Source organism: Lepidothrix coronata, unplaced genomic scaffold (genome assembly GCF_001604755.1).
Source record: "Lepidothrix coronata isolate B3197 unplaced genomic scaffold, Lepidothrix_coronata-1.0 Scaffold0, whole genome shotgun sequence".
Taxonomy (NCBI): domain Eukaryota; kingdom Metazoa; phylum Chordata; class Aves; order Passeriformes; family Pipridae; genus Lepidothrix; species Lepidothrix coronata.
In genome coordinates, this window is record NW_016690180.1 from 10,909,896 (window position 1) to 10,937,438 (window position 27,543).

The window sequence follows — 27,543 nt, forward strand, 5'->3', positions numbered from 1 at the left end:
TAAAGCTCAGTCATCCAAGTTGGGAGAATATAGATGACAGAGGGGTGCTATGAAGATATCACATCCTTTATTCCTTGTGCAGCTGTATTTTGAGGAAACATTAATATAATTCAGACTACAGAGTCTCCAATTAAAAAATTATTTTTCCCATCTGTGTAATTGGATGGCTGGAAGGGGACTGCATCATTCCTCAGTCCTGCCCTGCTCAAACATCCTATTTCTGCTGAAAAGCTCTCCCTGGACTTGTGGGAAATTTTGTTGTTGACAGTGAATATTTTACAGAGCAGTTATGCAATACGATTCAACCTTTTAACATTTTACATTACGGCAACACTATATATGTTGAGATATAGTCAATTTACTCAGTACAGTAAGGCTGAGTCCTGCCATTTTATTTTCTTGTGGCACAGTTATATAAAGTGTATCCACACATAGACCACAGTTGCTGAAGAGCTTTGCGGAACAATACAGCAGTGTGAAGTAACTTCACACGCAAGAAGTACTAAAATCTGAACACGGGAACAATTTATCACCTGAGTACAGCACTCTGCTTGGATGAATTAGCCCTGCTGGCATGTAGGACATGAAAGTCCAGAGGCACTGCTGTGCTGCTGCCACCTGTGAGAGTATGATTGCAGCACTGCACAATAGCACTGACATACCTTTAGTTTATCCATAAAGCTGATTAATCAGTAAAAATGAAAGAAAATTTATTTATGTTTTAAGATAAACAACAAAACCTCCATGTGTGTAAGCACTTCTCTGCAGTGCCTTTACAAGGAACATTTTCACTACAGATGAAGAAGAAAGCTCCCACTGCTGGTGGGGTAGCCATGCATCTTACACAAGTCTCTGCCACATAACAAACCCAGCACTCCATCAACTACCTGAAATAATTCCTTCACACTTAGCCAAGATCCTACCACACACAGGCAGCTTGGAAATGAAAGAAATGAAAGAAAACCCAAATACAAGTTGTTATGGATGCCAATACACTCCTAAAGCAGCTAGTTACTACGATTACCAGATGCTCAAGTTCTAAATACCCACGACAGTTTCGTAACACCTTGGCAATCTATTGACAAGGTAAAGACAATGGGCTTCTCCTCACTAACTACAGCAGATTTAGTACCAGTGTCATCTTATTGCAGACAATATGTTGCACCTGCCCAAGATATGAAAGATGCAGCAGAGACTTGTGCTCCCAGATGCTTGGTCTGTACAAGGTTATGAATTGTATTTCTTTCCTGATTATTGACATGACCTTGCTATAATCAAGGTTTGAAAATGATTCAGTGTTTCAAGCCTCTGTGAATCCAGTTTCTTACTGCTTTTTCACATTTAACTGTTTGAGCTATAATGTAACTTCATGAAGTTAGAGAGGAAGCAATTTAACTGATGAGAGTCATACAGTGACTTGAATTTGGAAGGAGGTTTTGATTAGCTAAGCAAGGACCTGGGGGAAGGAAACACTGTTGGTAATCTGGAAAGTAATCAGCGCAGAAGAGAGAGGTGCGATAGGGGGCTGTTGGGAAGTGAGGGTACAAAAGGAGGGGAAGAGAATTAATTATTCCACTAGCTCAAGTGGCAGAGTCAGGATAGGCTCCAACCCTGATGCCATACGTGGACATCAGTATGATAGTGCACAGTGGGATTTCCTGCCTCTGGCCGTGCACTTAGCGAATCTGGTTTCAGAATGAATCAAGGCTGGGAGAGGCTGAGATCTCCGGGGCACCTGCTGATACAGATTCAGCAGTCGGGAAGACTAACGATTATTCAGTTAAATTCTTAGCTATCAATTTTCCTTTTCTTCTTTGCTTCTGTCAAGGCACATGATTCAAATGACGAAAACAACTTTTCACTTGACTATTGAATATGTATTCTCCTTGTTTTGGGGTTTGGCTTGAAAACCTGGGGTTTGATCTGCAAAAATGCCAAACATGTTAGTTTAAAGGAGTAGAGTTTTGAATGTTAGGTGGAGTATCCAAGTTAACACACATTCATTCTGCCTACATATGCAAATGAAGAGAGCGACCTAAAGACAAAGTTCACTTAGAAAAAGTGTAATGTTTACATTCACATCAGCTGCTCAGATCTACTAGTATGAGAAGCTCAAAAAAGTACAACTTATATAATTGCCCACAACAGCATCAAGCAAATCACTTATCTTTACCTTATACAGCAAAAGCTGTTTGATATGGGGTCAAGTCTTTTCTAAAGATGCCCAATTGTAATGGATACTATAGAAAGCCTAATGTAAATAGAAACTAGACTACAGATTTACAAAGAATTTTTGGAATTTTCATCTGCATCAAAATGCTCATTCCTTTTTCTACAATGTCAGAAAAATTTGATTTTCTTTACTAGAGACTCTAGTAAGCAATATATCCCCTATGGTATTCCTCCAAAATAGAGACTACAATCTAGTAAATGAGTATTTTAATGTCTGTTAATTTCACAAAAAACCCCCCAGGATTTAACCTGAAATTTCAGGAAAAATATTTTTGTTGTGTCTCCCTAATCATCTCAGCATTACCATACTATATTTCTTTAGGGCAATTCCTAACCTCAGAGGTCCTTTGGACACCTATGAAGCTCAGAACATCTCTGTTCCATTACAGAGATTTCTCAAATTATTCAAGTGAGTTATCCCCTAAAACACGTGAGAAAGACTGCCTTATGGACTTCAAAAGTGTCTCAGCATTAAGTTACAAGTCTATGCCTTATATTTCAAGTAAGTTTCAAACAATTCAAAATACAAATTGTGTAGAGCAGTAAATAAAATATCCCTTCAAAAATTGCAATAAAGTTGATCCCAATTCTGAAATAAACACAGCAATATTCAAAAATTTGAAAAGAAAATATACATGAAAATATTAACAAAAAGAGAACAGGCTATTTTTATTTATCAATACAAGAAAATGTAATCTCCTCTTGATAAGCAAGACAAAGCCTTCACTAAAAATAACAGTAGGACTGGCTTGGTTTGACAGGGGAAAAAACTCAAGCTCAAGAGCTAATATCTCACTTTATTTATGTATTTTGGAAAAAAAAATCCAATATAAACAGCTGAATAGGTTGTGATTTTCAGAAAGGTAGAAAGCAAGTCTAATTTTTAAAAAAATTATTTGTCACAATTGTAAATAGAGTGATGATATTGAGTGTACTTCAGCTATTTTTTAAAAAGCTGTACTTTCAGTTGGATAATATGGCTTTAAAACATGACCCAGGATCAATTAATAGACTCAAAAGGGATATTGCCTTGATTTTATCTTGCAAAGCACATAATAATACAATGAACATGCAGTTTTGTTTCCTGTGGCAGAGTGAGGTTTTTCCCACTTCCAGTGGTTTCATGGTCAGGCACACAGAAACAGAGGTCTCCAGTCTCCCCACCATACCCAGGAGTGAATTAAAGACATTGCAGGTATTCAGTCTGATCTCTTCATGAAGGGTTAAACTCTTGCCTTCCAAGAAACATGAACATGTCACAAGCCCACAAGCAGATACTGCTCTGCTGGATGTTACTCTGGGTTGCTTTATCAACTACAAATAGAGATAACCACCTGCAATAACTCTTTTAGCATTATTTGAACAGTTTGTCTGGCTCTTACAAATGTCAGCCACTTTAACTACTCTTTAGTTCTGGTATCAGGAATATGCACAGCTTTAAAAATTACATAATGAGAATTAAATATGTAAATACAAACTTATCACTGGAGATGTTTTTCTAAAGCAATACCAGTTATGTTTGCATAACCATTATGTTGAGTGCTTATGCAATAACTTGTAAAGCAGGCTGAAAAGCACAGCCTGTGCTACGGATCTGCATTTAGTTGCTTATTTTGTCATGTTTCCTACGCAGAAATCCAAATTCACAAGCTAGGCTAATGCTGAAAATATGAGTCCACCTAACCATGTGCGTTCATAATAGAATGGTAGCAATTTCTGTACAAACAGGATCCTACAATTACTTAAAGTCCAATTTAAATAATTAAATGGGAATAGTAATAAGTACCATTAACTTTTATCTCGGCGTAGTTATTTTTGTTGGAATTCGACCATCCTACCAAGTAGACAGTCTCTTGTTCTCGGAAGAATGAAAAAAAAAAAGGAAAAAGAAAGATGGGAACAGAGAGTGTACACAAGTCATAGCATTAGAAATTGCAGTATGAGCCAAGCACAAATTGAGCTTGTACTCTTTGCTTTTTGGTTTTAGTTTTTTTTTTTATTAGTGGTTTCCTAAATCATTGGCAACATTTGTAGCATCATAAATTCTGCTTGCCTTCCCTATTCTTCTCCAAGTCTAACAATAATTAACAATACAACAGGTTTGCAGAATCTAAACATCAGGCAAGTAATTCTTTTATTTGGTTTGACTAAGTTTATTCCCTGCCAGTGTTCAGCAAGTAGAGGAAACAAAATGGATGAAAACATACAAGATTTCATTAAAGATTAATTAGAACATTGAACAAGATTTCATTAAAGATAAATCAGAAAATTAAAGAATCAGTGGGAGAAGACAGAGCGTAACTCTTCAGTTTCTCTTGGCCTCCTCAGATGCAGACTAAGGGCTGTCTCATAGAGGAATCACAGCCCGACACATCTGGGTATGCTCCCGGCACAACCAGGACGGAAGGGACCATCTCACGTTTATGACAAGGAAATGCCTTGCTGTGCCGCGCCGCTCCAGGCCTGGCTGGTGGCGCCTGCACTGCTGTTATGGGCTGTACGCCTTTTTGGATGCTTCGTTTGCCTCAATCCCCTAAAAAGAGCCGAATCTCATGGAGGCCTGGCTCTGCTTTCTTGTACGTTTTTAACCAGCTGTTCGGACTGTCAGCTCTCCGGCTCTGCCGGAGGGGACCAAGGACAGGCCATTCCCTGCGGGCCGCAGCAGCTCCACACCCACCATTCTGAGGGGAGCTCCCGTTCCTGCCGGGCCAGGCCCGAAGCTGCGGGAGCGGTTAAACCCCCGCCGCAGGCACGAGCCGCTGGGGCCCGCACAGAAGACGGAGAGGGGGGGAAGTGCCGAGGGCAGGCCGGCAGGGGAGGCAGGGGGTTCCCGCGGGGGCACGGCGAGGGACCGGCCCCGGCCCGGGGCTGCCCCCGCGCCCGCCCCGCCCGTCGCGGCCGTGACGGCAGCGCCGCGCGCCGGGCGGCGGGAGTTGGCGCGAAGGCGGGAGCATGGAGCCGGGAGCGTCCCGCTAGGCACGGGCACCGCCGCCAGCATGGTGAGGGGCTGCCCGCGGGTCTCCCCGCCGCGGGGCTCTGCGTGGGCAGGGGGCGTCGCGCAGTGCCTGGGCGGCGGCGGCGGCGGCGGGGCCGGGGGGCGGCGGCGGGGCCGGCGGGGCCCGGCGCGGGCTGAGCGAGCCCCGCGGGCGGCGGAGCGGCCGCGGAGCAGAGATCGCCCCGCCGCGCTCCCGCCCGCAGCGACCGAGCCCCGGCCCCCCGCGTGGTGCCATGGAGCCCCTGGCCGAGGGAATGCCCTTGGCCGAAGCGGGAAGCGGCTGAGCCTCTCCAGCTCATCGAATTAGGGGAATTAGGCGTGGACCGCGGGCTCGACTGGGGAAGGAATGCGGACGAGCTAACCTCTCCAAACGCGGTCTACCGGAGTGTTAACTCTGCTTTTAATTCCAGCAGGGGCACACACGAGGGCGTTTCTTCTGCCGAGCTGGAGGGCGCGCAGTATTTGCAGAAAAAGGGAGAAAAGAACTTAAAAGTCTGGAAGTAGGCAGTTGTTTATAAATAAGGATGCAACCCTCATTAGGCTGTAAAGAGTTTGTAAATATAAATATATACGTGTTTTCGTGCTTTCCAAAGTGCTGCTCCCTTAAGCAGCCACTATAAGATGGTATCCCCTCTTCATTTCTGTCTCAGATAAGTTTTCTTCTACTCAAATGGAGCCTCTCTGCACACCTTTTACTGGTTTAACTACAGATGCCGTTCAAAGCCAGTTAGCGTTCACCTTTGATTTTGGACTCCAAAGAGTTTAAACATGTTTATAGCTTAAACCTGATGCTCTGCAATGATGGGTGATACAGTCTGAGTCTTCTACAGTAATGACAGAGGTCTGCCAGCACTTAGACTCCTGAACTAGTCATGTGTGATATTTTCATAGTTTGTTAGGGCTGGCCGATGGCTTTAAATTTATGTATGAGGACAAATCTGCTTCTCCTGTTTCTCTGCTAACACCTTTTTAGAAAACTGATCTTAATAGAAGACTTGTTTCCTCCTTTCCCACCTTTGCGGGACAAAGGCTTTCTCCTTCTGTGTCATCTTCTGAATTCACACATCTTGGAATGTCTGGCACTTTCCTAGAAAGGAGGAAGACAATAATAATTTTGAGGACAATATGAGTTGCCTAAGCCCGTTCCCTTTTCAGTCCTGAAGCAGAGGCTGTACAACCATCACTGCTGCAGCTGCAGAGGCAAAAATGCAGTGATGTTAGTAATGGTGTAGCCTGTGCCGCTTGTGCAGCAACAGCACAGGTGTATTGCAATTCAGTGTCACACCCTTGCAAACTTTTTTCGTGTATTGCCAAATGTAAGTAGCCCCTGTCAGATTGGTTCTGCAGCATCTTCTCAGCTGTGCTGAACTGTTGTGTGTAGAATTACACAATGAACTGATTTGTTTTAGAAGGGATTTATTTTTTCACCCAGATTAGTGGCCTGACCCAGTTTCCAAGCAGAGCACTATACTGGTACACCTGATGGAATGAGTGGCTGGGAATAGGGGCTGCTTGAGTTTTCTCTAGCTGAGAGGGACACTCATAGGGGCGGAGCTGGAGCATCAGCTGTTGTGACACTGGTTGAAAAATGTCATATAGAACCTGTGCTGCAGTTGCCACTATGAGTAAATATTAATTAAGTATAGTTACCCAAGCAAGTATTACTAGTTTCATTGAAGTGATATTATAAATTCGATTTCAGGTACTGCAGTTGTTCTGGAAGCACCAAATGTCACAGGTGATGTTGGGGCAAAACTTGTGCTGAAATAGGCAGGCTATAAATAAATATGATTCTTTTGATGAAGGCCCTCATGGATGCTCTGAATACCTGAAACGAGGTGCATATACTTTCTATTGCAGTCATTGAGCTAGGTTGGTGAAATTCAGTGTTCTGTCTTGTATTTGGAGGTGCAGAGTGAATTATATGATGTTATTTTGGAAAATATTATGCCTTATTGAACACTAGCCTTGTAAAAACACTGTCTTTGAAGTAACCAGTCTTTGTACCACCTAACAAATAGGTTTCAGTTTCTGCTTGTGTTACTCTCCTCAGTAAAACAGACAGATACAAATCTTTCAAAAGAAAACATGCAACCTGATGTGATGAATTTCTATGGTCTCCTGTTATTGCATAAGATGGAGGATTTGAAGCAGTATTCAGAACTGGCAAGGACTAGATGGCACAGCCATTACTGAGGTCATACCATTGCTAAAAGCTGAGCAGGAACCACTTTTTTAGGCTGTTCAGATGCTGTGCATCAATTACGCCCCTAACTAAGCAAGAGTGATCAGAAAGCCTTAGTTACACCTCCTACCGGGGTGGAACAGCTCAAAATTACATGTCTTGTTGCTGCTGCTGAAGCACACCTGGGGACACACACCAATATAGTCTTGCCCTTAGATTTTAGTGATACGGGCAAGGGGACCACCTGGAACAGCCATGCTGGTGGGTTTTTCCAGGATACGCAAGGCACACTGCTGTGGTTTTTGGGGCAATATCCTGGAAGGAAACTTGATGGTTCCACTGATAGATGCCTTTTCTGATTTGAATGAGCATAGATAATAAAAGCTAAACACACACAGTTTTTCTACCAGGTGATTTCATATATATGCATGGCATTATAAACCACTGAGAGGGTCAGAGTGTGTTAAATAAATAAACAAACCCAGAACTGAAGCAAGTGATCCTATCTGGGATCTAAGTCTATATGATAGATACTTACATTGCTTCATTTCTGCAGTTAGTTATGCAATGAATTAATTTATCTGGCATCTCTTAATAAATGGCATGAAAAATCTCATGATTTTTGGATAAAAGCGTCACTGAAGGGTAACTTTATTGTTGCAGTGTGGCATACTTTTCTCCCAAGCAATTCTGTATTCACTGTCTGTTATGTCAGCAGTGGCTAACAAGGTTACCTTTTCTTATAAAGAGCAGGATAGCTGAAGAAGATTGGTGAATTTATAACTCTGAAGTTTGAAGAAGGTTGTGCATAGGTGTCAGTTTTCCTTTGTATCTTGGGGCTGTGTAGTTTATGAAGTCTGCATTTCATAACCCTTGTGTAAGTCTATTAAAAAATTCTAATATTATTGCATCTTCTCGCAACACCAAAAGGTTCTGCAAATCTTCTACCACAGTTATGTGCATTTTAAAAGAAAAACTGATTCCAGAACTGGAATCCAAAACTCAAGATGAAGATAGAGGAAAAAGAATGATAAATAAATCTTGCTAAAAAGCCTCTGTAGAAGTCTACCAATAGACTTTAAAAGTAAATTAAACCAGACAGGTGGTGTTAAGTTGGGCTATCCAATGTAACACGTATTTCCTGCTGCCACTTGTAAAGTGTGTAAGCTTGAAGACTCTGATTTTGGGATGTATTCATGTTCCCTCACAACAATTTCCAGAAAGCACAGAGGTTGGTAGAGGTCTGTAAGTTTGCAGAGCAGCTCACTTGCTATTTGACAGTTTTTAGTTAAAGCAACAGAATGAGTAGAGCCTTATTGTTGATCTAAAATTAATTCTCCAAATATTTTAAGCTTTAAACAACTATTAAAAAACCCCAAAACTTTGAAGTCACTTTATTTTGCAGGGTTGTAGTAAGTATTTATTTTACTACATAGAAGTTCTAATGAGGCTTGTTTTTCTCTTGCCTGTTATCTTAAGCCTAAAAAGAAGTCAGTAATAATGAGTATAATTGAGTGATCAAGTCCACGAATCCACTCGGAGACTTTTTAAACAGATGCTCTCTTCAAACTTGTTAGCTAAAGGGCAGAATGGGCAGAATTTCAGAGTTTATATGGTAATGCATTTATATTGTAGGAGTACATGTAAAATAGTAGAATGTTGAAAATCTATGCATGAATTCCATAATGGAAATGTGTGAAGTCACACTTAAGGAAGAATGCTTTCCAGTCTACCATTGTCTGCTTGCTGAATCTATGTTATTATATGCAGCTATAACACAAAGAGCCTAAATTTTTACAGAAAATAACATTTCTGATTCTAGAAAATTGTTTTAAGCTGAGTATGCTAAATGAATCTATACGTGTCCCATATTTTGTGCATGCTTTCAAATTACATGTTCCATTGATTTTAAGCCCTAAATCCAAACTGCCAGGGAGCTGACTGATAAGAGAAAAGGAGCCTGAAAGACCCCTTATTATCAATCAGACTTGATGCAGATTTCTTAAGAATGTATTACTTTACCTGTGGTTACTTGTGATAATAACAAATTACCAGATGAACTCCATGATGGGGAATAGCTCTCAGCTGGGTACAATGTAGGCCTGAGCCACATCCTTTACCTCCTCTATATTATTTAGGCCATATGAGGCACTTTCTGTCTCTAAAATGGCTGCTAACACTGGAGGTAGTGATACCAACCAGGTACCTGTTTTCTCACTTTCTTTTTAATAAACCTGAACCAGTGGGCCTTTTCTGACAGAAGTCAGATTTGGTTTTGTCTATACAATAGTTTTTTTTCTAAAGTTGAAGCTTCAGCTGTTGATTTTACACACTTAGAAAGCTTGTTATGTCTATTGTGGTCAGGTACTAAAATAAGGCTACAAAATAGACCTTTTGGAAGTCTTGGTACTAAATTGTTTCTCTATTTAAATGTTACCTCTTTTTAGCTGACTAATTTTTTAGCGAGATGCAAGTTACTATCTTAAATTTATGAGAAGGTGGAGAATACAGTATGTCCCACTACTTAACTGTCTTTTTACATTTGACACTACTTCATAGCTGTGTTGATCATTTTAACTGTAGAAGTACTTTGGTCTAGGTTTGTGATAACTAATTGGAAAAAAAAAAGAATTAAGCATCTATCTGAAGTCATTGTATTTCATTGCTAGTGGAAGTTTGTCTTGCAATGTGTATTGGTGAAGATGACTAAGGAAGAAATAAATTTTTTCATGATTTGAAGATGAGAAAGGTGGTGTGGGTGTCTGAGTAGCTATGTTTAACTAGCTGGGCTTTGTTTTCTGAATCATAAACAGAATTTCAAAATCAATATATATTGTAATGGAGCTGCTGAGAAAGTAATTTCGGTGCATTGCTGTTTTATAGTGTGATGAGCTATGTATTTAAAAATTTATTGTTTTCCCTTTTGCTAGGATATCCGGAAATTCTTTGGTGTTGTACCTCCTGGAAAGCGACAGCAATGTGAGACTGTGACAAAGAGTGAAAAAATTAAAAATGGTGAAGGACCCTCAAGTGGGAAGAAAAGGGAAAAGGAGACTAAGGTTAGTTTTGCTTTTCTTGTTTATGAAGTGTTTGGTTTCTCTGATACCGGATTGTTTGTGTATCTAGCATTTCTTTAAAGTTATAATTCTTCTCATATACTAAAATAACAGATAATATGTCAGTTGTTTTTATAGGCATGGGAGGGAACTACCACTTAATATTAACTTCTAGCAGTAAAACTTTGTAGGTGGTGAAGAAAACTGCTAATTTAAAAAATTTGGTTTGTAGGGCAAAGGCAGGTAGAAGTTGTTATGATTAGGTGCTAGTGTAGGAACAGTTTGATGTATTTGAAGTTATTTTAATTATTGCCCACAGTTCTTTGAGTAGCTCTGCTTACTTAATCTTTAGTTTAATTAAAGTTGAAGCTTATGCACAGTAGATGTAGGCATATCACAAAGGTGCCATGCTTCCAAGTGAGGTAAAAGTCTGTGGTGGAGGTACCTTCTGACCACTTTTTTTAACCAGATGTTCTAACACCTGTGGGGGAAACGTTAATATTGTTTGTCTTCATTGGGATCACTTCTGTAAACCTGTTGCAAAGACCAAATTCTTTAAAATGATAGGTTAAAACCAGATTGGGTTCTGGTGTCAGGCTACTTCACGTGTTCATCATTCGAGCTGTATAAAAAAGAAAGCAGTGGCTAAAGATAGCTCTAAAATGACTTGCAAATGGAAGGATTTCTAATAGGATGGAATGTTTAATGTGAAGCATAACAGTGTGGAAGTAAGATGTTCCTTAAAAAATATTCTGACTTTATATTTTAGTTGTTTCAATATGAAAATGAAGGACCATTAAGTGGAGCTGAAAGACATAGCAGTTATCTTCTGTGATCTGTTATTTCTACTGTGCAATTCTCCAATTATATCAAGGATTTAACAGATTTCAGATTAGGACTTAATGTAGATGATAAAATGAGTTACTCTAAAAATACAATTCTAGATAAATAAAAGCATTTACAGCTGCACGTGATTACAAAACAAGCGTAGTTGGTAGTTTGTTGGACTGAGGAAACTTTATACCTGTGCAGCTTGTGATTTTTCTAAATATCTAAAGCTAGCAATGTTTAAAAAAATAAAACATTCCTTGAGACAATTCAGTTCTCTCTCGTGCCCCCTGGGGCACGTTTGTCAGGTGTGAGCACTGGTGCAATCCCTGGCGGTGGCTGCACTGCTCAAGGGGTGAGAGAGAGCCTGCAACAACAAGGGCTCTGACCTGGAAATCAGTGTAGCTTCAAATGCTGTGCATGATTTTTTCTTTTTTTCCATTGGGTATATTGTTCTCTGAGGTTGTGTCGAATTCTGGTGGTTACAATGAAGCCGCATCCGGTGTGGAAACAAAAGTGAAAGTAACTTATTGGCCTGTCCGACCTCTGTTTTGCATGGGACCATGGGACAATTGGAAGTGCTCAAAAATCTGTTTTTGATTAACTTTAATTATCATTAAATAGAATATTTATTTTAAACATCTGTAGTTTGCTTGGAGCATGTTTACCTTTATTGCTGCAGTTTCTTCCTCATTTCCTCTGCCCTGCACCCTTCCTGTTCCTGCCCATGAGTTAGCAGAAAACTGTTTGTAAATGTAATATTGGAAAATAAATAATTTGTTAGAATTTGTTTGAAACTCATAAATTTCATTGTGTAACTGAGTAAAAGCTGGAAGGATCTGTTTATTGATGAACTGATGGACTGTTACTCTTAGGTGAACAGTTCACCCAGTGAAGATGATTCCAAACAAAAGCGTATGAAAAAGAAGAGGAGAGTAATCTATGATTCAGGTAACGTTCACAGTTGTTTCTGAATGTTCCTTTGTATCCCTTGCATCAGCATTCAAGGTTGATCAGGTAAATGGTGCATCTGAAAGTTTTTGTGTTGTTTTTTTTATTATTATGGAATAGATGCAATTAAAAACATTTTTCACAGTAAATGTTGATGGATAAATATGTTTGATAAATATGAGTGCAGTGTATGTCATGCATGTAATATACAGTGCAAAATAACTTCTAAGAAAATACCTGTTAAAAAGACCAAAATCCAACCCACACACAAAAAAAAACACAAAAAAAGAAATTCAGATAGTAAATTTTATCAAAACTTTGTAACTTTTTTTTTGCTATGAAATTGTATATACATTCTGGAGAGTTTTAGGTTTTCTTTTAGGGATAAATAACATCCTACACTGAGTACAGGAGGTTGATCATATTCTATAATTTTACATTTTTGTGGGTTGCATGAATATAATATGGAAGATTGTTTTAAAAACAAACTTGTGTGTCTTTCTCTACTAAAAAAATCTAGTAAATATTCATTTCATAGTTACAAATTTACAGTTTCATGGAACACACCAGTATAATATAGTATTTTTTGTGGGTTTGGATTTTTTTGTTTGTTTGTTTGTTTGTTTTTTTAAGTAAACTGCTGTGGTACCCTTGACTGTTGCATTCCTTTTCAGAGAGGTTTTTATATAGGCATAGCTGTTCTTGGAGTAAATAACAACATATTTCTTGTTATGTAAACAAAAAAACACTTGTCAAGACAGAGTTCTGACCAAATTTGCATTGTCACTTATATGATGGATAAAAAATGAAGCTATGCTCTGACATACGACAGGAATATGGAATCTCTTTCTCACTCAGTTGAATATATGTGAACACATGTTAACTGTTATGTGATCTATTACTTAAAGCCTGTGTGTGTACGTGGAGGAAATCTACATTTATGTTGTGGTCAAAATACAGATTCAGAAGAGGAGGTGCAATCAGTGAAAAAATCCAAGAAGACACCTGAGAAAAAAGCAGATACTTCAAAACTTGGTAAAGTTCTGAAGCGGGATCCTGTTGTTTATATTTCAGAGACAGGTAATGGAAGAAATGTATCATTATGTGTTCAGCTGTAGTGGGGTGGATTATGTTACTGGTGGGATGGATTGTTTGACTGATATACTCTTAAATTTGATCATAAAACCTAATACTGAGGAAGACAAATTATGTTTTCCTTAAACAACCAAAAGCACTTCAGACGTTTAGCCTCAAGTACTGTAAAGTCAGGCACAGGGTAAAACTGAGGTGATGTTGGATAGTGGCTTAGGTTGATTTAAATAGGCATATAATGTAATGAGATAATGCTTCCTTGCTTAAGACAATTCCACAGATTTAGGGAAAGAAGGAAGAATTTTTAATATAGTTAAAACTGCTCACTAGCACACCATAAATAGGTTTGAAAACATGGATTTTTATTTTACTTGGGATATGACTTTCCATGTGTCTAATCTCTGCCTGATATGTTGGTGACTGCAACAGTTCTTGGGTTTTGTGTTTTACTTATCAACACATGTCATTTGTCAGTTGTTGCAGTGGTTGGATGTGCATCCTTCATCCAGTCTGAGTTCAGCTGAAGCTATAACTATCAGGTTTCTGTATTTGTCTCCTGAAGTAGAGTTCTTTACTAGCCACAGTACACCATGAAGAAACTGTGATAAAATTAACAGACTTGTATCCAAATCTGTTTTGATAAAATGTGTTTTTTGAGTGATAGAATTCCAGTAGTCTTTCTGTGATCCCTCCTTGAGTTTTATTGTACTTTATTTGGAAGAGTAGGCACTATACCTGCATATGGTGTTATTTTTTTGTAAGCATGTTGCTGAACATCAACATGGCCTCCCTATAATCATACCATGTATTTTTAAAATGAAAAGGGATTGTTTGCTGCAGTATTGCATTAGAAGTGTGGCTCTGCTGGGCTTTTTCTACACTTGGGCTCCGTTCAGAATCACTGTGTTTAAGATGTATTGTACTTATTTTGCTTGTCCTAGATATTTGACCTGGCATTTAGCTGTACTGTGTCATGTATTCAGATGAATGCAATTTTCCAAAGTAACCTGGACATGGTTTTTATCTTATTTATCCTTTTACTCAAAGCTTTGTTTCCTTTGAAAGTTTGGCCAAGATTTCTTTCCTAATTGAAAGGATTATTAAAAGCATTGATCCCAGAGGTAAATGATAAGATTCTTCAGGAATAAAGAGTACATATTTAGGTTTATTATGCAATTCGAAGTTGTGTAATCAAGTTTTTCTGTTTCCATGGGAACACTAGTCAAGGTTATTAGTGAAATCCCTGAAAATCACAGTCTCAAGGTTACTTCTTATCAAAAGAGTCTTAAGTACACCCAGGGTTGACTTAATAGTGTATTTTAAAACAATGCCTTTATAACTTGAGACTTAATGTTTGAATTTTGTTTATATTTCATCTGTATAAATTGTTTCTTCATCTTAATGGAGCTGTCAAGCTGAGTGTGTTTAAGTGGTATTGATACAGCTATTGTTTGAGATAAATATGCTTTTGAAGAAGAGTAATACAGAAATATAGACAGAAAAGATCCTAATGAAATTTGTAGGGATTTGTTCTTTTCTTATTTTCGCTGTTATGGAGCTGAAAACTTATATCAAGAATGTGCTGCTTGGACTTGGATCAAAAGTCAGAATCTCATTCTCAAGGGGTCTGTCCATGGCCATATGTTTGAAAGAGCCTTTTGGCATCAAGTAGACAGTAGAAGTTTGGTAGTTAATTGCTTCAACCTACTTTTCAGTTTACTTTCAAACTTTCTTCCTGTTATTACTTGAATTTCTTTCACTTCTTCTGTATAACTATGGGGGATACAGCTTTCTTGAAAAGTGTTGGCAAAGTAACTTTTTGGTTTGTATAAGAATGGACTGATTGGGCTATTGCATTGCTTTGTTTCTTATTAGCTTGTGAACAAGCTGATTTTTTTAAAAGGCAAAAGAACAAAGCAAGAACTGTTGCTATTTTTAGTTCTATAATAACTACTTTTGTTTTTATTAAAACAAATTGAATCTAAGTAAATATTTAGTTTAATGGTGACCAAAGATAAAATGAAGTTATTCTATCAGGTAAGAAGGGGGAAAAAAAAGAGCCTTTTATTGTTGATAATACAGTGTTACAGGATTGGGAAAAATCCAAGTTTTTGTTGTACTTGTCAAAGTAACACTTTGACTGTTTAAAGAAGTATGGAACCTTGAGCTTTGTTTGTAGAAGATGACCTGCTATTGTGATTTGTTGAACCTCACCTGGTTTCATCACAGGTGGTTATTTGGCAGGAATTGTGACCTCGCTTGTAATCTTTCATATATATCATGTAGCGGTAATTAGGTGTATGTAGCAATGGCTTTGATTGCTTGGATATTGGAAAATAAACTTTTTTAAAACAAGAAAAGCCTTGTTCTAGTGGAAGGCTGAGTTATTTATAAAGGTAGAAAAACTGAAGTCGTAGGAGGTCTGTAGGTTACTGGAAAACTCTTTGTTGAGAACTTAGAAGACAGGACAAAAGAATAGCTTGTAAATGTACTTGCTGAATATATACTCTTTAATGTAGAGAATATTGGGATGGGGAAACAAACAAACCAACCAACCCCAAAAATCTCAGAAAAAAACTATTAGTGAAGTGCTAGTACTGCTGGCAAAATAAAAATAGTTCCCACATCCAAATGCTGGTTCAAATGAGCACCAGGTTGTCAGTGAATAAGCATGTCTTAACTGAAAGGTTTCATGGGGGAATAAAAAATTGTCCCTGCCACTCCCTGGGCAATACTTGCATTGTACATACTTATGGAAATTGCTGTACATACTTATGGGAAATGCATGAAGAGAATAAATAGTACTCTACATACCAGCTTTCCTCAAAAGTGTTTTATGAAAGGTCAGTTGAAAATACATAGTTGAACCTTAAGGGAGTTTTACTTGAAATGTACTTTAGGAATGAGTATGTTCTGATAGAAACCCTCAGAAGAAGCAGGGAGTAGTGTTGCAGAGGACAATGTAAAAGGTCCTCTGTTAGGAGTGAGCCCCATTAAAATTAATTTGGCTAAGTTTAGGAATACCAATAGTACAACATAAGGGTCATATAATGGTAAATGTGCTGTTGTCTTAAGTGGTGAGAGGAGTGTTATATAAGTATAGTAAATATATGATATTCACCTGAATAGGTGAATAAATATAAACCAGAGATGTGGTTGAAGTAAAATATAATCGTATTCTTTAAGAAGTGGTCTTTTTTTTCCCTCTGCACAAACTATGATAACAGCAATGTTGAGAAATAAATGTGGTAATTTTGACTAAAAAAGTTGATAGGATTCACTTATCAGAAGACAGAGTGATTACTTTAGAATGATGTCAGCCTGTATCTCAAACATGGCAGAACATGAAATAAGTTCATTTCAGTTTAGTCTCTGTAGCAGCTCTAAAAGCTGTAGCTGTAGCTCAAGATGCTGCTTTCCTCTGCCTGTTCCTGTTCTCTTTGCTGGAGATATTCTTTTCTCCCTTTCAGATCTTCTTGTTGAGCTGCTAGAGTAACTAGTCTTGACATAGTTATTCCGTTGGATTAGTCTAAAATGTAAAAGAAGATTTTTGTGTTTGGATTTTTTTTCTATACTGGTTGATTTTGTTTGGAATGGAGCATTGTGTCCTTTGTGGCTCAGTAAGTTGAGCTGCCTGAGCTGCAGCTAGAAAAAAAAAGGAGCACATTTATACTTGCCTGGATTGCTTTAAGTTACTTTTTTTTCCTGTTTTGTAATTATTCATTGGGCATTGCTGAATATTCCTGTCATGTGGGTAACTGTAGGCAACTAAATCAGAACATGAAATTTCATTGCGTGGTGGGGATTCAGATCTGCTTATGTGAATTGATAAAGCTGCTATTACAGAAAAGTGACCAGCTCAAGTGAATGTAACTCTCAATAATAAACTGGAATAAGTTAATGGACTGATAATTTCTAGTTGCTTGCCGAGGTAACACACACAGCCGTTTCTATGGCAAGTGCAAGTATTTCCTTTGGAAGGAGTTGCTATAATTGATGGCTTTTCAGATTAAGATTACTTACTGCAGTTTAAATATATTCAGCCTTCTCATTTTACCGCTCTCAAAACTAAGTATACAGACTTGACTAAGACTTTAATTTGCTGTATACTTGACAAAGGGTATCAAAGGGTATCTATGCAGTTTGGCACTCAAGTGTATAATTACAGTTAGATGTGGCAGTTACTTCATTTCAGTGTTTTATCCCTAAATCTTTTCCCTTCAAAGTGAAAAATATGGCAGGGGCAACTTTATGAAGTTACCTTTGATAATTGAAAAATCCAAATGTAAATTCATTTCAGGGGACTAAAACTGAAATGATTTAGATAAGTTTTATATTTTTATAACAGCACAGAACCTTGACTTGTCAATACAGGCCAAGTGCTAACAAGTGTGGTTTAAAGTGCATGTTTGTAGTACATCTAAAATCAATTAGCTTTTTGAGAAATAGCATGAAAAATCTAAAATGAAATAATGATACAATCTAAATTTTTAAATGTAGGTTGCAATGACTGGTTTTTTTAAAGGAGAAGGAAGAGAGGAAAAAATGCTTTTTGCTAGTCACAAATAGCATCTGTTCTTTGGAAAGAGTTACAGGGATTGACTTTGAATAGACTTGCTGGCTTTTTTGAGAAGTGGTGGTTATCTTAAAGATAATGTTCTTAAAGACTTCTAGCAAAAGATAAGTACAAAACTCAGTCCTTCCCAGTGCTGGGACTCTTGAGTACGGACCAATGCATACGTAAAGTAATTTAAACCCAAGTCTACAACTACAGACAAACACTATTTTCGCCACTCTCAGCTTTAGCTTGGACAGCAATACCTATTGCTGTAGGTTGCAGGTTCTTTAGGACAGGAATTGTTTAAATAATTGTGCAGATGTGGTGCCACTGAAGCTGAAGAATGTCCAGAATATTGCCATTTTATTCAAGTAATGTAGATTTAATGACTTTTGGATAGGATATAGTCCTTTACCTCCACATAGAAATCCTTATGTAGTAGTCTACAAATGCTGATTCAACATATGTTTATCATAATAAGTACAAATTATTTTTAATCTGTAGATGGCCTGCCTATATTTGGAGTTGGTTTTATGACATCATAGTAAGAGGCTGTCTCTGCCTTAAATTTTATGTCCTAAACAGAATAGGAACCCGGGAATTATATTCTCTAGTGATGAGGAATTCAACAGTACAGAAACAATGAGTGAAGATTAATAAAATACATTGTTCTGAAGGCCCTCCAAGGATCTGTCCTGTGCCCCTTATTGTCATTGTCCCTGCCTGCAATAGATTGCTCCCTTTTTAGATTGGGTGAGGTCATTCCTGAAACCAAGACTTTTAAAAGGATCTGAATTCAAACAAAGTTTAAAAGAGCCACAGGTTGCTCAGTAATCAGCAGATGAACCTCTTTTGAGAAAGGGTGAGGATAGGAAAGAGGAATAACAAACAGGTACAGGTGAGCTGCTGCATTGCCTTATTAACCTAATTGTGATACTGCTGGAACAGTATATAAAATGAAAGCCAGATGTGCTTTAACGTCATGGAATAGCTCTTAAAAACCCCAGGATTTAACAGTTGTTGTTTGTTGCTAGGGAAGCTTGTCCTTGTACATTGCCTGGCCTAATTGGTCCTTGCTTTGTGTGTCTAGTGTCCAGAATAATTTAGAGCAATCTCCTAGTTGTCACTGCCTGTGTGTTCCATTAATCACATGATTAACTTTCTCTGTAACAGCTACTTAATTTCCAGAAACCTCAACTAAAATATATTGTCTTGACTTGTGCCTGTAATTCAGAGCTAATCCTGAAAAAAACCGAATGTATGTTCAGGATACTTTTTCATTGTATAGCACGCAAAAAAATGCATTGATGTAAACAGGAAATACTGTTCTCTGAATGTCTTGTTCTGCTACACAAAGCTTTTACAACAGAAAAGTCATCTAGTTGGTGATCAAATTGATTCCTGTTTCTTACTTTGTGAAGTCCATGCCCCTATGTAAGAATGTCTCAGCTGTTCACCTCACAGTTGGTATAAGCATGCAATTAATCTACAATTTTTGTAAGCTAAAATCTAAATTGTCACTTTTATTTTCCCACAAATTATTGGCTTGCTTTTATGAATGGGAATGCCTCCTTTTCCTTTTACAGGTCATGTGTTGAGAAACACTGACCTGAACAGCTCAGCAGCAATGCCAGGACTCTCTTGGTATTTTCAAAGTTTTAAATGAGGTTGCCTTCAGGCTTGTAAGGAAACTGGAAGTGTGCAACTTTGCTGTCCACTTCTGTGGCAGTAGGCATGCGTGAGCAGTTTGTTTCAAGGAAGTGTTAAGGTTTTACTGAAAAAGTTGGTTGTTCTTTAATACTTGAAATAAGAGGAGTGGGGGAGTGCCTGGAGATCAGGTGAATTTGTGATGGACTTAAAAATTTTGTGAACTTGGGATGAAACTGTAGCCTGAGAATCTGTCCCCTAAAGCATCTTTTGAAACCCACTTAGTAGAATCAGGGCAGTTTTGTTTCCTAATGACCACTTCTATGTTCTCATTCCCCCTTTTCTTTATTTATATTTATAGTTGACAGTTCATGAATGCTGTGAGTCTCTTGTCCTTATTCAGCCACTGCTTCCAGTCAATGAATGCACCTAATTCTGCCATTTCTAGGAAAGACATAATTAAAGCAAAGCCCTAATTATTGATAATATGTATACTGGCTTCATAAATTGCTCGAGTCCATATACTTTTTTGATTAAAATCTAATTATATTTACTCTGCTTCTTTGTACTTGAGAGAAAGCAATATCCTGTTGGGTTTTGTTGTTGTTTAAATGGTTACAAGTGAATAATGAAAAAAAATCAATATTGCATACAGATCTTCTGATAACAGTAATGATGAGGAAAGATTCTCTTCTAGCATAGAACAGTCTTTGGCTTAAGAAAAGCTGGGAGCAAGGGTGCAGAATAAGATTTGTATTGTCTTTTCAGGACAAATAAATGTAATTACATTAACTGCTGTTTTCTAGTGACAGGTACATTTTACTACTACAAATGTGGTTTTTTGTTAAACTGAAAAGTTTGAAAGAAGGAAAAATATTTCTGAAATTAAGTTTGAGATAAACATTCTCCTATTCAGAATTCAGACTATTATAAATTAGGAGCCTAAAGCATCTAGTGTCCAAATCTTCCTGATATGTTATAGTTTTGTTAAGTTGAGCGAAATGACAGTAAGAGATTTACTGCTGCATAGGGAAAATAAATTTTCTTGAGAATAGTGAAGCTTTTAGCTTTGTAGTAAAACTCACTGCTGTCAGCTGAGGGCTTGAATTTTCTCTTCCATATATTGCTTTGTGAATTGAATTGGCTAAGATGCCACTTTCTCATAGATAAATTTTTGTCTTTAGGCATTCTTGATTTAACTGCTGAATCATTTTCGTCCCTTGAAGATGCATCTTTGTTTTATTTTTCTTTCTGAACTTTCTCTCCCAGGAATAGTCAGGATCCTCCTTTGTACTTGTTATATTCTGCCTAGTCAGTATTCAGTAGCAGGAAGTTCCAGCTGATGCTTAAAACACTCTTGTTACTACCATCTGTTGAGAACAGATGAAACAAAAAATAATTGTTCCCCTCCATCTCTGACTAGTATACAACAAAAATAATAGATGGCAGACATATGACATCAGCTAGACTTAGGGAAGTGGTAAGAAAACAAATTTTATAAAAAAAGAAATATGGGGATTTAAATTAGGGATGGCTGGAAAATGGACGTGTTTTTGTGATAATGCTGTCTATTTAAGTTCAATAATAAAACAGGTCTTAAGAACAATCTGTGTTTATGATATGCTGAGGGGACTGTCTAAAACATCTCTATTTTGAGAAAAGTAAAACTAAACTTCAGTTAGGGGCATGCAAATGAGACTACCTCTGTTTCTGTTCCTCTCATGTCTTTGCGCTGCTTTATTGCTGTCTAATGTTGATTTTGGGGGTTTTCTTGCTGTTTACTTGCACACTTTGAGTTGGTAGAAGAATTCACAAAGACCATGCTTTTATCACTAATCAAGAAGTTTGTCCAGTGATGTTTCTCTTTTGTGCTGTAGTGTTAGTCTAGTCATGTGGCAGTGATATATGTAGGGGTTTGTATGCTTCAGTGACAGGGTTTCATTTGTATAACTGTCAGTAAGGCTTCGTGACACAAAACTCTCTGAAGTCCTTGGTTATCTCTTTTGGTTGATTGATTGTCTGGGTGAAGACTTTGGGTGCAGAATGGCCATGAAACCCTCTTTCTCTTTTTTATTGCTGGGAAAACCATGTCCTGGTTATTATAGAAGAGTCCTAAAAGGAAAGATTTAGGTTTTTATTTAGTGCTCTGTGGGCTAATTCTTAATGAGACTGTGTGTGCCACCCTTGCTCCTCCTTTAAAATTGAAAAGTCTATTTTGTCTTTCTGGCCTCTTGTCTGATTTCTGTGTTATATGAAATGGCTGCATTTCTTTGAGATGGCTTTGACTATACTGGAAAGAGAGTGTGTTAAAGTGCAGAGATGTGGAGACTATAGAATAGCTCATAAAATCTCTGACTGAAAGGGAAAAAATAAAAAATGGCTTTGAAATGTTTCTGCTAAAACATTCATAGACTATGAGCAGTACTTTAAAAATAACTATTAAGCTTATCCAAGAAACTTTTTTTTGGTAAATAAAACCTTCTGATATTTTACCCTGGTTTACTATGTAAGATTGAGAGATTCTTAAGAATATACATATCTACAAAGCCTATATTAGCTCCTTTGTTGATAAATACTATAAAGTAATACAATAAATGTATCTTTGTACTTCACATAAAATGTGAAGGAAGAGTTGTGCTGTTCAATTTGACATTGCATTAATTAAAGAGAGATTTCAAACTTCAGTGACCTAGATCTTCTGTTAATTGTTTTCCCCATTTAAGAAGGGAAGGCATTCTTTGTGAACCTCTCTAAACGAGAGGTAATGTCACGAAACTTTATTTCAGTACTGAATCTATTCAGACTCGAGTTAGCTATTAAAGATCATAAATACTATGTGTTATGCAACTCAACCTTTTTTTTTTTTTTTTTTCAAATAACTTCTAAACACCTGTAGCATTTTTTTTAGAATGTGAGTTGTGGTAATCTGCCAGAATAGTGCTCTTGACAGTTCCATTATTAGAACTTAAGTACGATGTACCAGAAGTAATAGAATACTCTTCATGTTTAGATGAAGAAGATGACTTTGTCAATAAAAGAATTTCCCTGAAACCGAAGGAGAATGGGACATCAGCGGTCGGTTGTCCAGGAACAAATTCCGTGAAAAAGGAAGATGTAAAACCACAAGCTAAAAGCAAACCACTCCCTCCAGTGAAACAGACTCCCACCTCTGCGCTTGATTACTTTGGGACAAGTAATGTCCAGCGATCAGAAAAGAAACTGGTATCCAGTAAAAGGAAAGAGGTAAGTACTGATGATGTTCCTTTAGGCTGCTCATGTGTCCGAGGGCAGATCAAAGTGGCTTATTTAACGCCTGCAAGGAAGCACTTAACTGCCTGTCCTAAAGTTACTTTTTAATGATCACTGGAGTGGAAGTTCAGTTCTGATGATATGTGTGTGCGTATCAAGGCCTCAAATGCAGGCTTAGAGTAGCATTTTCATGTTTCACAAGATAGCACAAAGTCAAAAGTAGTATTTTCTCTGTTGCTTCTTCTCAAGTGACTTTTCTTGAAATTAAGTACTTTTCTGAGATTAGCTTATATTTGAGGGTGGAGGGGAAGGTGACAGAGGAAGGAAGTTATTTTCCCATGCTTTATGGCACATACACTCACAAAGCACCAAGTCAAGTATGGAGGAAATGAAAGATATCAGTGAATTTTTAAAGTGGGCCAACTGTGATAGCTTCAGAGACATTCAGTGTTGTTTGAGGAAAGAAGATATTTATATTATAGCGTAGTTTTGCTTTGAATAATAAAATCTCTTGAAAATAGCCTTGTTTAATAGAGTTTAAGTTAGAGAGCCAGAAATGAAATGTTGCATGTTTCATTCCTAGTCCTTTTCTAGAAATATCCAGAATAAATCTGTACACATTAAATTATTATAATTGACACAGTAATGGGGAAACTGAACAGTTTTTTTTTTTTCTTAAATATAGTCTTCACAAAGCAGAGACAGCACACTAGATGATGAGGCCATTGCTAGGCAACTGCAGCTTGAAGAAGATTCAGAGGTAAAAGCTCTATAAATTTACTTCTCTATGTTAAATTTACTGCTCTATGTCAAGAGCAGTTTGTTTAACTTTAAAATTGTTTCTCCCTAAGAAAATAATGATGGACTTTCCAGATATGCTGTAAGTAAGTGTAATAAAATTTATCTGTGTACTTAGCTTTTGCATATATGTGCAAACATAGTCACATAGTTATTTTTATGGGCACTATTTCAGTTACGTAAATAGAACATGTCACTTAATCTATTTTCTCTCTATCCAGGCTTTCTCTACCTGTGCAGTTGATGTGCCTATAATAATCTTGCTTTTCACACAGAATTTACTTTTTGCTTCCTCAGCGATAGTGTTTTGATGGTGTTTTGGTTCCTTCATTCCTTGGAGTGAAAAATTAAAAGCCATTGCCATCCATAATTTGTTTCACTTGTCTTCTAAATTTTCTTATAGTTGAGAAAATATGAATGACCCAGGAAAAACAAGATGTAGTCTTTCATTTGAACTCATTTTATCTGTAACACACAGTATCTGTATGTGTCATCAATGCACTTTGTATCAGGTGTATCTCTGCCTCAGCCTGGTTTGGGTTCAGTAGATTCTGCTCTCTCCTTTCTCATCATACACAGGGAAGGTAGATGCATTTCACTGCTGATAAAAATGATGCCTGTGCCATATTGTTTTTTAAAGCCATCTAATGGAATCATAGAGCATGTCATTTGGACTTCAGGACAATTCTGAAAGTATTTTTCGTTTGTTTGCTTGTTCTTGTTTTTGTTTGTTAAAACAGTGGTTATACTGTTCAGGACTAGAAAAGGTTTTCTTGCCCATGGCACCATACTGGGTAGGAAAGGTAACTGTATGATCAGTTATCACTGTAGATGTCATTTTTTTTGTTAGGTAAAATAAAAATGGAAACCAAACTGGCTTTGCTTTTTTACAGTTAATAAATAACTTTCACATATTCCATGTGCACTATTTGTTCTTACTGTTTTTTCTGTCAAAGAAAATCAATGTGAATAGAAATAATAAAAAGTTAAAGTATATTTGCTTCCCTAAAGTAAACAGAACTGACAACAAGAGCAGGGGTAAGGGTAGTAGTTAAATTCTCCAAAACTGCCAGAATTCTTTTTTATATATGTTTCAGTAAACAAGAATAAAATATTTGTTCTGAAGACATCGTAATTTTTAACAGGCATTGTTCCTACTTGTCTTTTGGGACTGCTTTTGTAAGTTTTTTAAAGGCAGCAGGTTACTTCTTGGTGCAGGCTGGTTGTTCTGATATACTGCCTTCAAGTTTTGGTTGTTTATTAAACGGAAAGGGTACACAACAATAAAATACGTGAAAGAATGAAAAACCTTTTTGAAAACAGCTTATACGGGCATGTTAATGTTTCTAGTGCAACAAATCCAAGCTCAGTTTTTCTCACTAGACTTCACTAGTCTCTCTTTTGTGGTAAACAAGTAATTCTTCAGTGCCAGTTTCAGAAATGTATTTGCCTCTGGTAGGACACCCTTTTTCCACCTATGTGCTCACTTACCGTTTTTTAAAAATATAGTAGAATTGGAACTTGTTAGACATGAGCCTAAAAATCTTTTTTCTTTTTGTCTTTCAGCTAGAGAGACAGCTGCATGAAGATGAAGAATTTGCTAGAACTTTGGCCATGTTGGATGAAACACCGCAGAAGAAAAAGGTTGAACTGTTTTTGAACTTTAGCTTTTAGAAATTGCATTGCTGGGAGTGTTCTTATTTAGACACCTTTGTTTTAAGACTTCCATAGAAATGAAATAAAAACAGCAAGAAAGTGTTTTCATGAAAATAGCATACTCGCTTTTTATACTTGCCTCCTGGATTTTCCTCACTCAGTAAATAGTATCCTGCCTAGTCAGACAGCAGGAACAGTATGTGTGTGTGCTATATGCCTCTGTTGGAAAGGTATTTTAAGTTCTAGTTACAACTGAGTGAAGTGTGTTGCTGTGTCCCAATGGTAGCTTGGGACGTGCCTCTCTGACTTTGGCATTGTGTTTATTTAGGCTCGGAAAGATACAGGAGGAGAGCAAACAGTATTGAGCATCAATAGCAGTCCTAACGTGCCAGCAGGATATAAGCAGTCGGAAAGAGGTAGGACACAGAATATGACAAATGTTGCACCAATTTATAATATTAATGAGATACATTTTATATATGAGCTCTTCTCCCTCTACCTCCTTTCAAGTGAAAGCAACAGATTCAACATGTGAAGCACAGAATTACACTGTGAAGCCGGAAACTAAATCTGAACAGTGTAAAGGCTTTAATTTATCCCCGCAATCATCTGGTGGTAAAACAGCAAGAGTGTCGGCAGATAAGACCTTGCCTTTGAAACCTGCCTCTAGGCTCGTGTCTCTGAAACAAAAAGAAGAGATTGCTGAAAAGGAAAGAGGTGCTCAAAATTTAGTATCAAAACAAAAAACTGCTTCAGAGAAAGAAGAGAAGACAACGCCAAAGAAGGAAAAAATTTCTCCCAAGAAGAGTGAGGTAGGAGCTATCAAAATTAATTTAGTTGTCCTGGTGGAGTTTGCAGAGCAAGCTTCAGTATTACATGTAAATAGACTAAAAACAAGTGTTAGAACTTGTTTTTCCTTTGATGCATAAAAATGTCTTAACCTGTGACGCTTGAGTTTATTTTGCTGGTTTTATATATCTGTGTTAATTTTTTTTTCTGTCCTGGCACAGTCTGTAAGTCCTGAGGACTCTGAAAAGAAGCGAAGCAATTACCAAGCCTACCGAAGCTTCCTTAATCGTGAGGGTCCGAAAGCACTGGGGTCCAAAGAGATACCTCAGGTAAGTTTGGCTACAGCAGGATTCTGTATGCAGGTGGAGTGCATCATAGACTTACAGATGTAAGTGGTCTAACAAGTATCAACTGAACTGTTAAAAACTGGTATTTTTTTTCCAATAGGAAGCATGGATTGTAAAAAGCTAAATTGTAATGCAAAGCAGTGACTAAATGTAAGGAGATATACTAAGAAATTATATTCATAACTTTGTGTAGGAAGTCATGATGATCAAAAATAGTTACTGGTCTGAAAGTTGAAGATTGCTGTCACTCATTTGACTGCTATGCTGTGCTTGAAGTACAGAGTGTTACAAGTATGATCTGTCAGATAAACTGTGAAGTTTTGTTGGTAGCTATTCCTGTTAATGGCTTTTGAACGTTTAGAGCTATTACTTAGCTAGGTATGATAGTCTTATTTTTAGAGTTTCATAGGGAACTTGACATGGTAGAGGGTTAAAAAAGCTAATGGTGAAGAGCTATTTGGTAGAATTGCATCAGGTAATGGCGTTTTCTGCAATGCTCTGCTTCTCAGGGAGCTGAAAACTGTTTGGAAGGCCTGACATTCGTAATTACGGGGGTTCTGGAGTGTATTGAAAGAGATGAGGCCAAGTCTTTGATTGAACGTTATGGAGGAAAAGTAACTGGCAATGTCAGCAAAAAGACAAACTACCTGGTGATGGGGCGAGACTGTGGCCAGTCGAAATGTGAAAAGGTGAGTGCTGCTGTGCCTGAGCAAAGTCAGAGTGAAACTGAATTGTTCCTGTCTTTGCTGCTGATTTTCAGTATCCCTGCCAAGAGGAAGCAGTATTACTGATGAATTGATCTTTAAAAGGAAAAATTTGCTGAATGTCCTATGTCTTTGTTTTGTTTGTATTTATATACATATGTACACACACAAATATGTATATATAAATATAAAATTGTTGTTGTGTTCATAAACATAGTTTTTACTGGAAAACTCTTTGAAATGAATAATGCAACTCCTAACTTGACTTTACATTTAATTCTTTCTTTTGCTCCAGGCATCAGCTTTAGGTACAAAAGTTATTGATGAGGATGGCCTGTTTGATCTTATTCGAACTATGCCAGGCAAAAAGTCCAAATATGAGCTGGCAGCTGAAACAGAGGTTTGTTTATTATAAACTTAGAGGGTTGATGGTTTTTTTGCTTTGGTTTGTTTTTA

At 37.5% G+C, this 27,543-nt stretch overlaps 1 protein-coding gene across 1 annotated transcript in view; it reads left to right on the forward strand.

Annotated features, from left to right (window-relative positions):
- The first annotated feature begins 5,123 nt into the window (after window positions 1–5,123).
- RFC1 (replication factor C subunit 1) overlaps window positions 5,124–27,543 on the forward strand; it is a 33,041-nt gene continuing 10,621 nt past the window's right edge. The window contains exons 1-12 of the mRNA XM_017803849.1: window positions 5,124–5,231; window positions 10,343–10,471; window positions 12,172–12,247; window positions 13,208–13,327; window positions 22,555–22,787; window positions 23,479–23,553; window positions 25,158–25,235; window positions 25,576–25,663; window positions 25,758–26,059; window positions 26,258–26,365; window positions 26,893–27,072; window positions 27,383–27,487. Of these exons, the coding sequence (XP_017659338.1) occupies window positions 5,229–5,231; window positions 10,343–10,471; window positions 12,172–12,247; window positions 13,208–13,327; window positions 22,555–22,787; window positions 23,479–23,553; window positions 25,158–25,235; window positions 25,576–25,663; window positions 25,758–26,059; window positions 26,258–26,365; window positions 26,893–27,072; window positions 27,383–27,487 (1,497 nt within the window). The 5' untranslated portion in view covers window positions 5,124–5,228. The remainder of the gene's footprint in view (window positions 5,232–10,342; window positions 10,472–12,171; window positions 12,248–13,207; window positions 13,328–22,554; window positions 22,788–23,478; window positions 23,554–25,157; window positions 25,236–25,575; window positions 25,664–25,757; window positions 26,060–26,257; window positions 26,366–26,892; window positions 27,073–27,382; window positions 27,488–27,543) is intronic.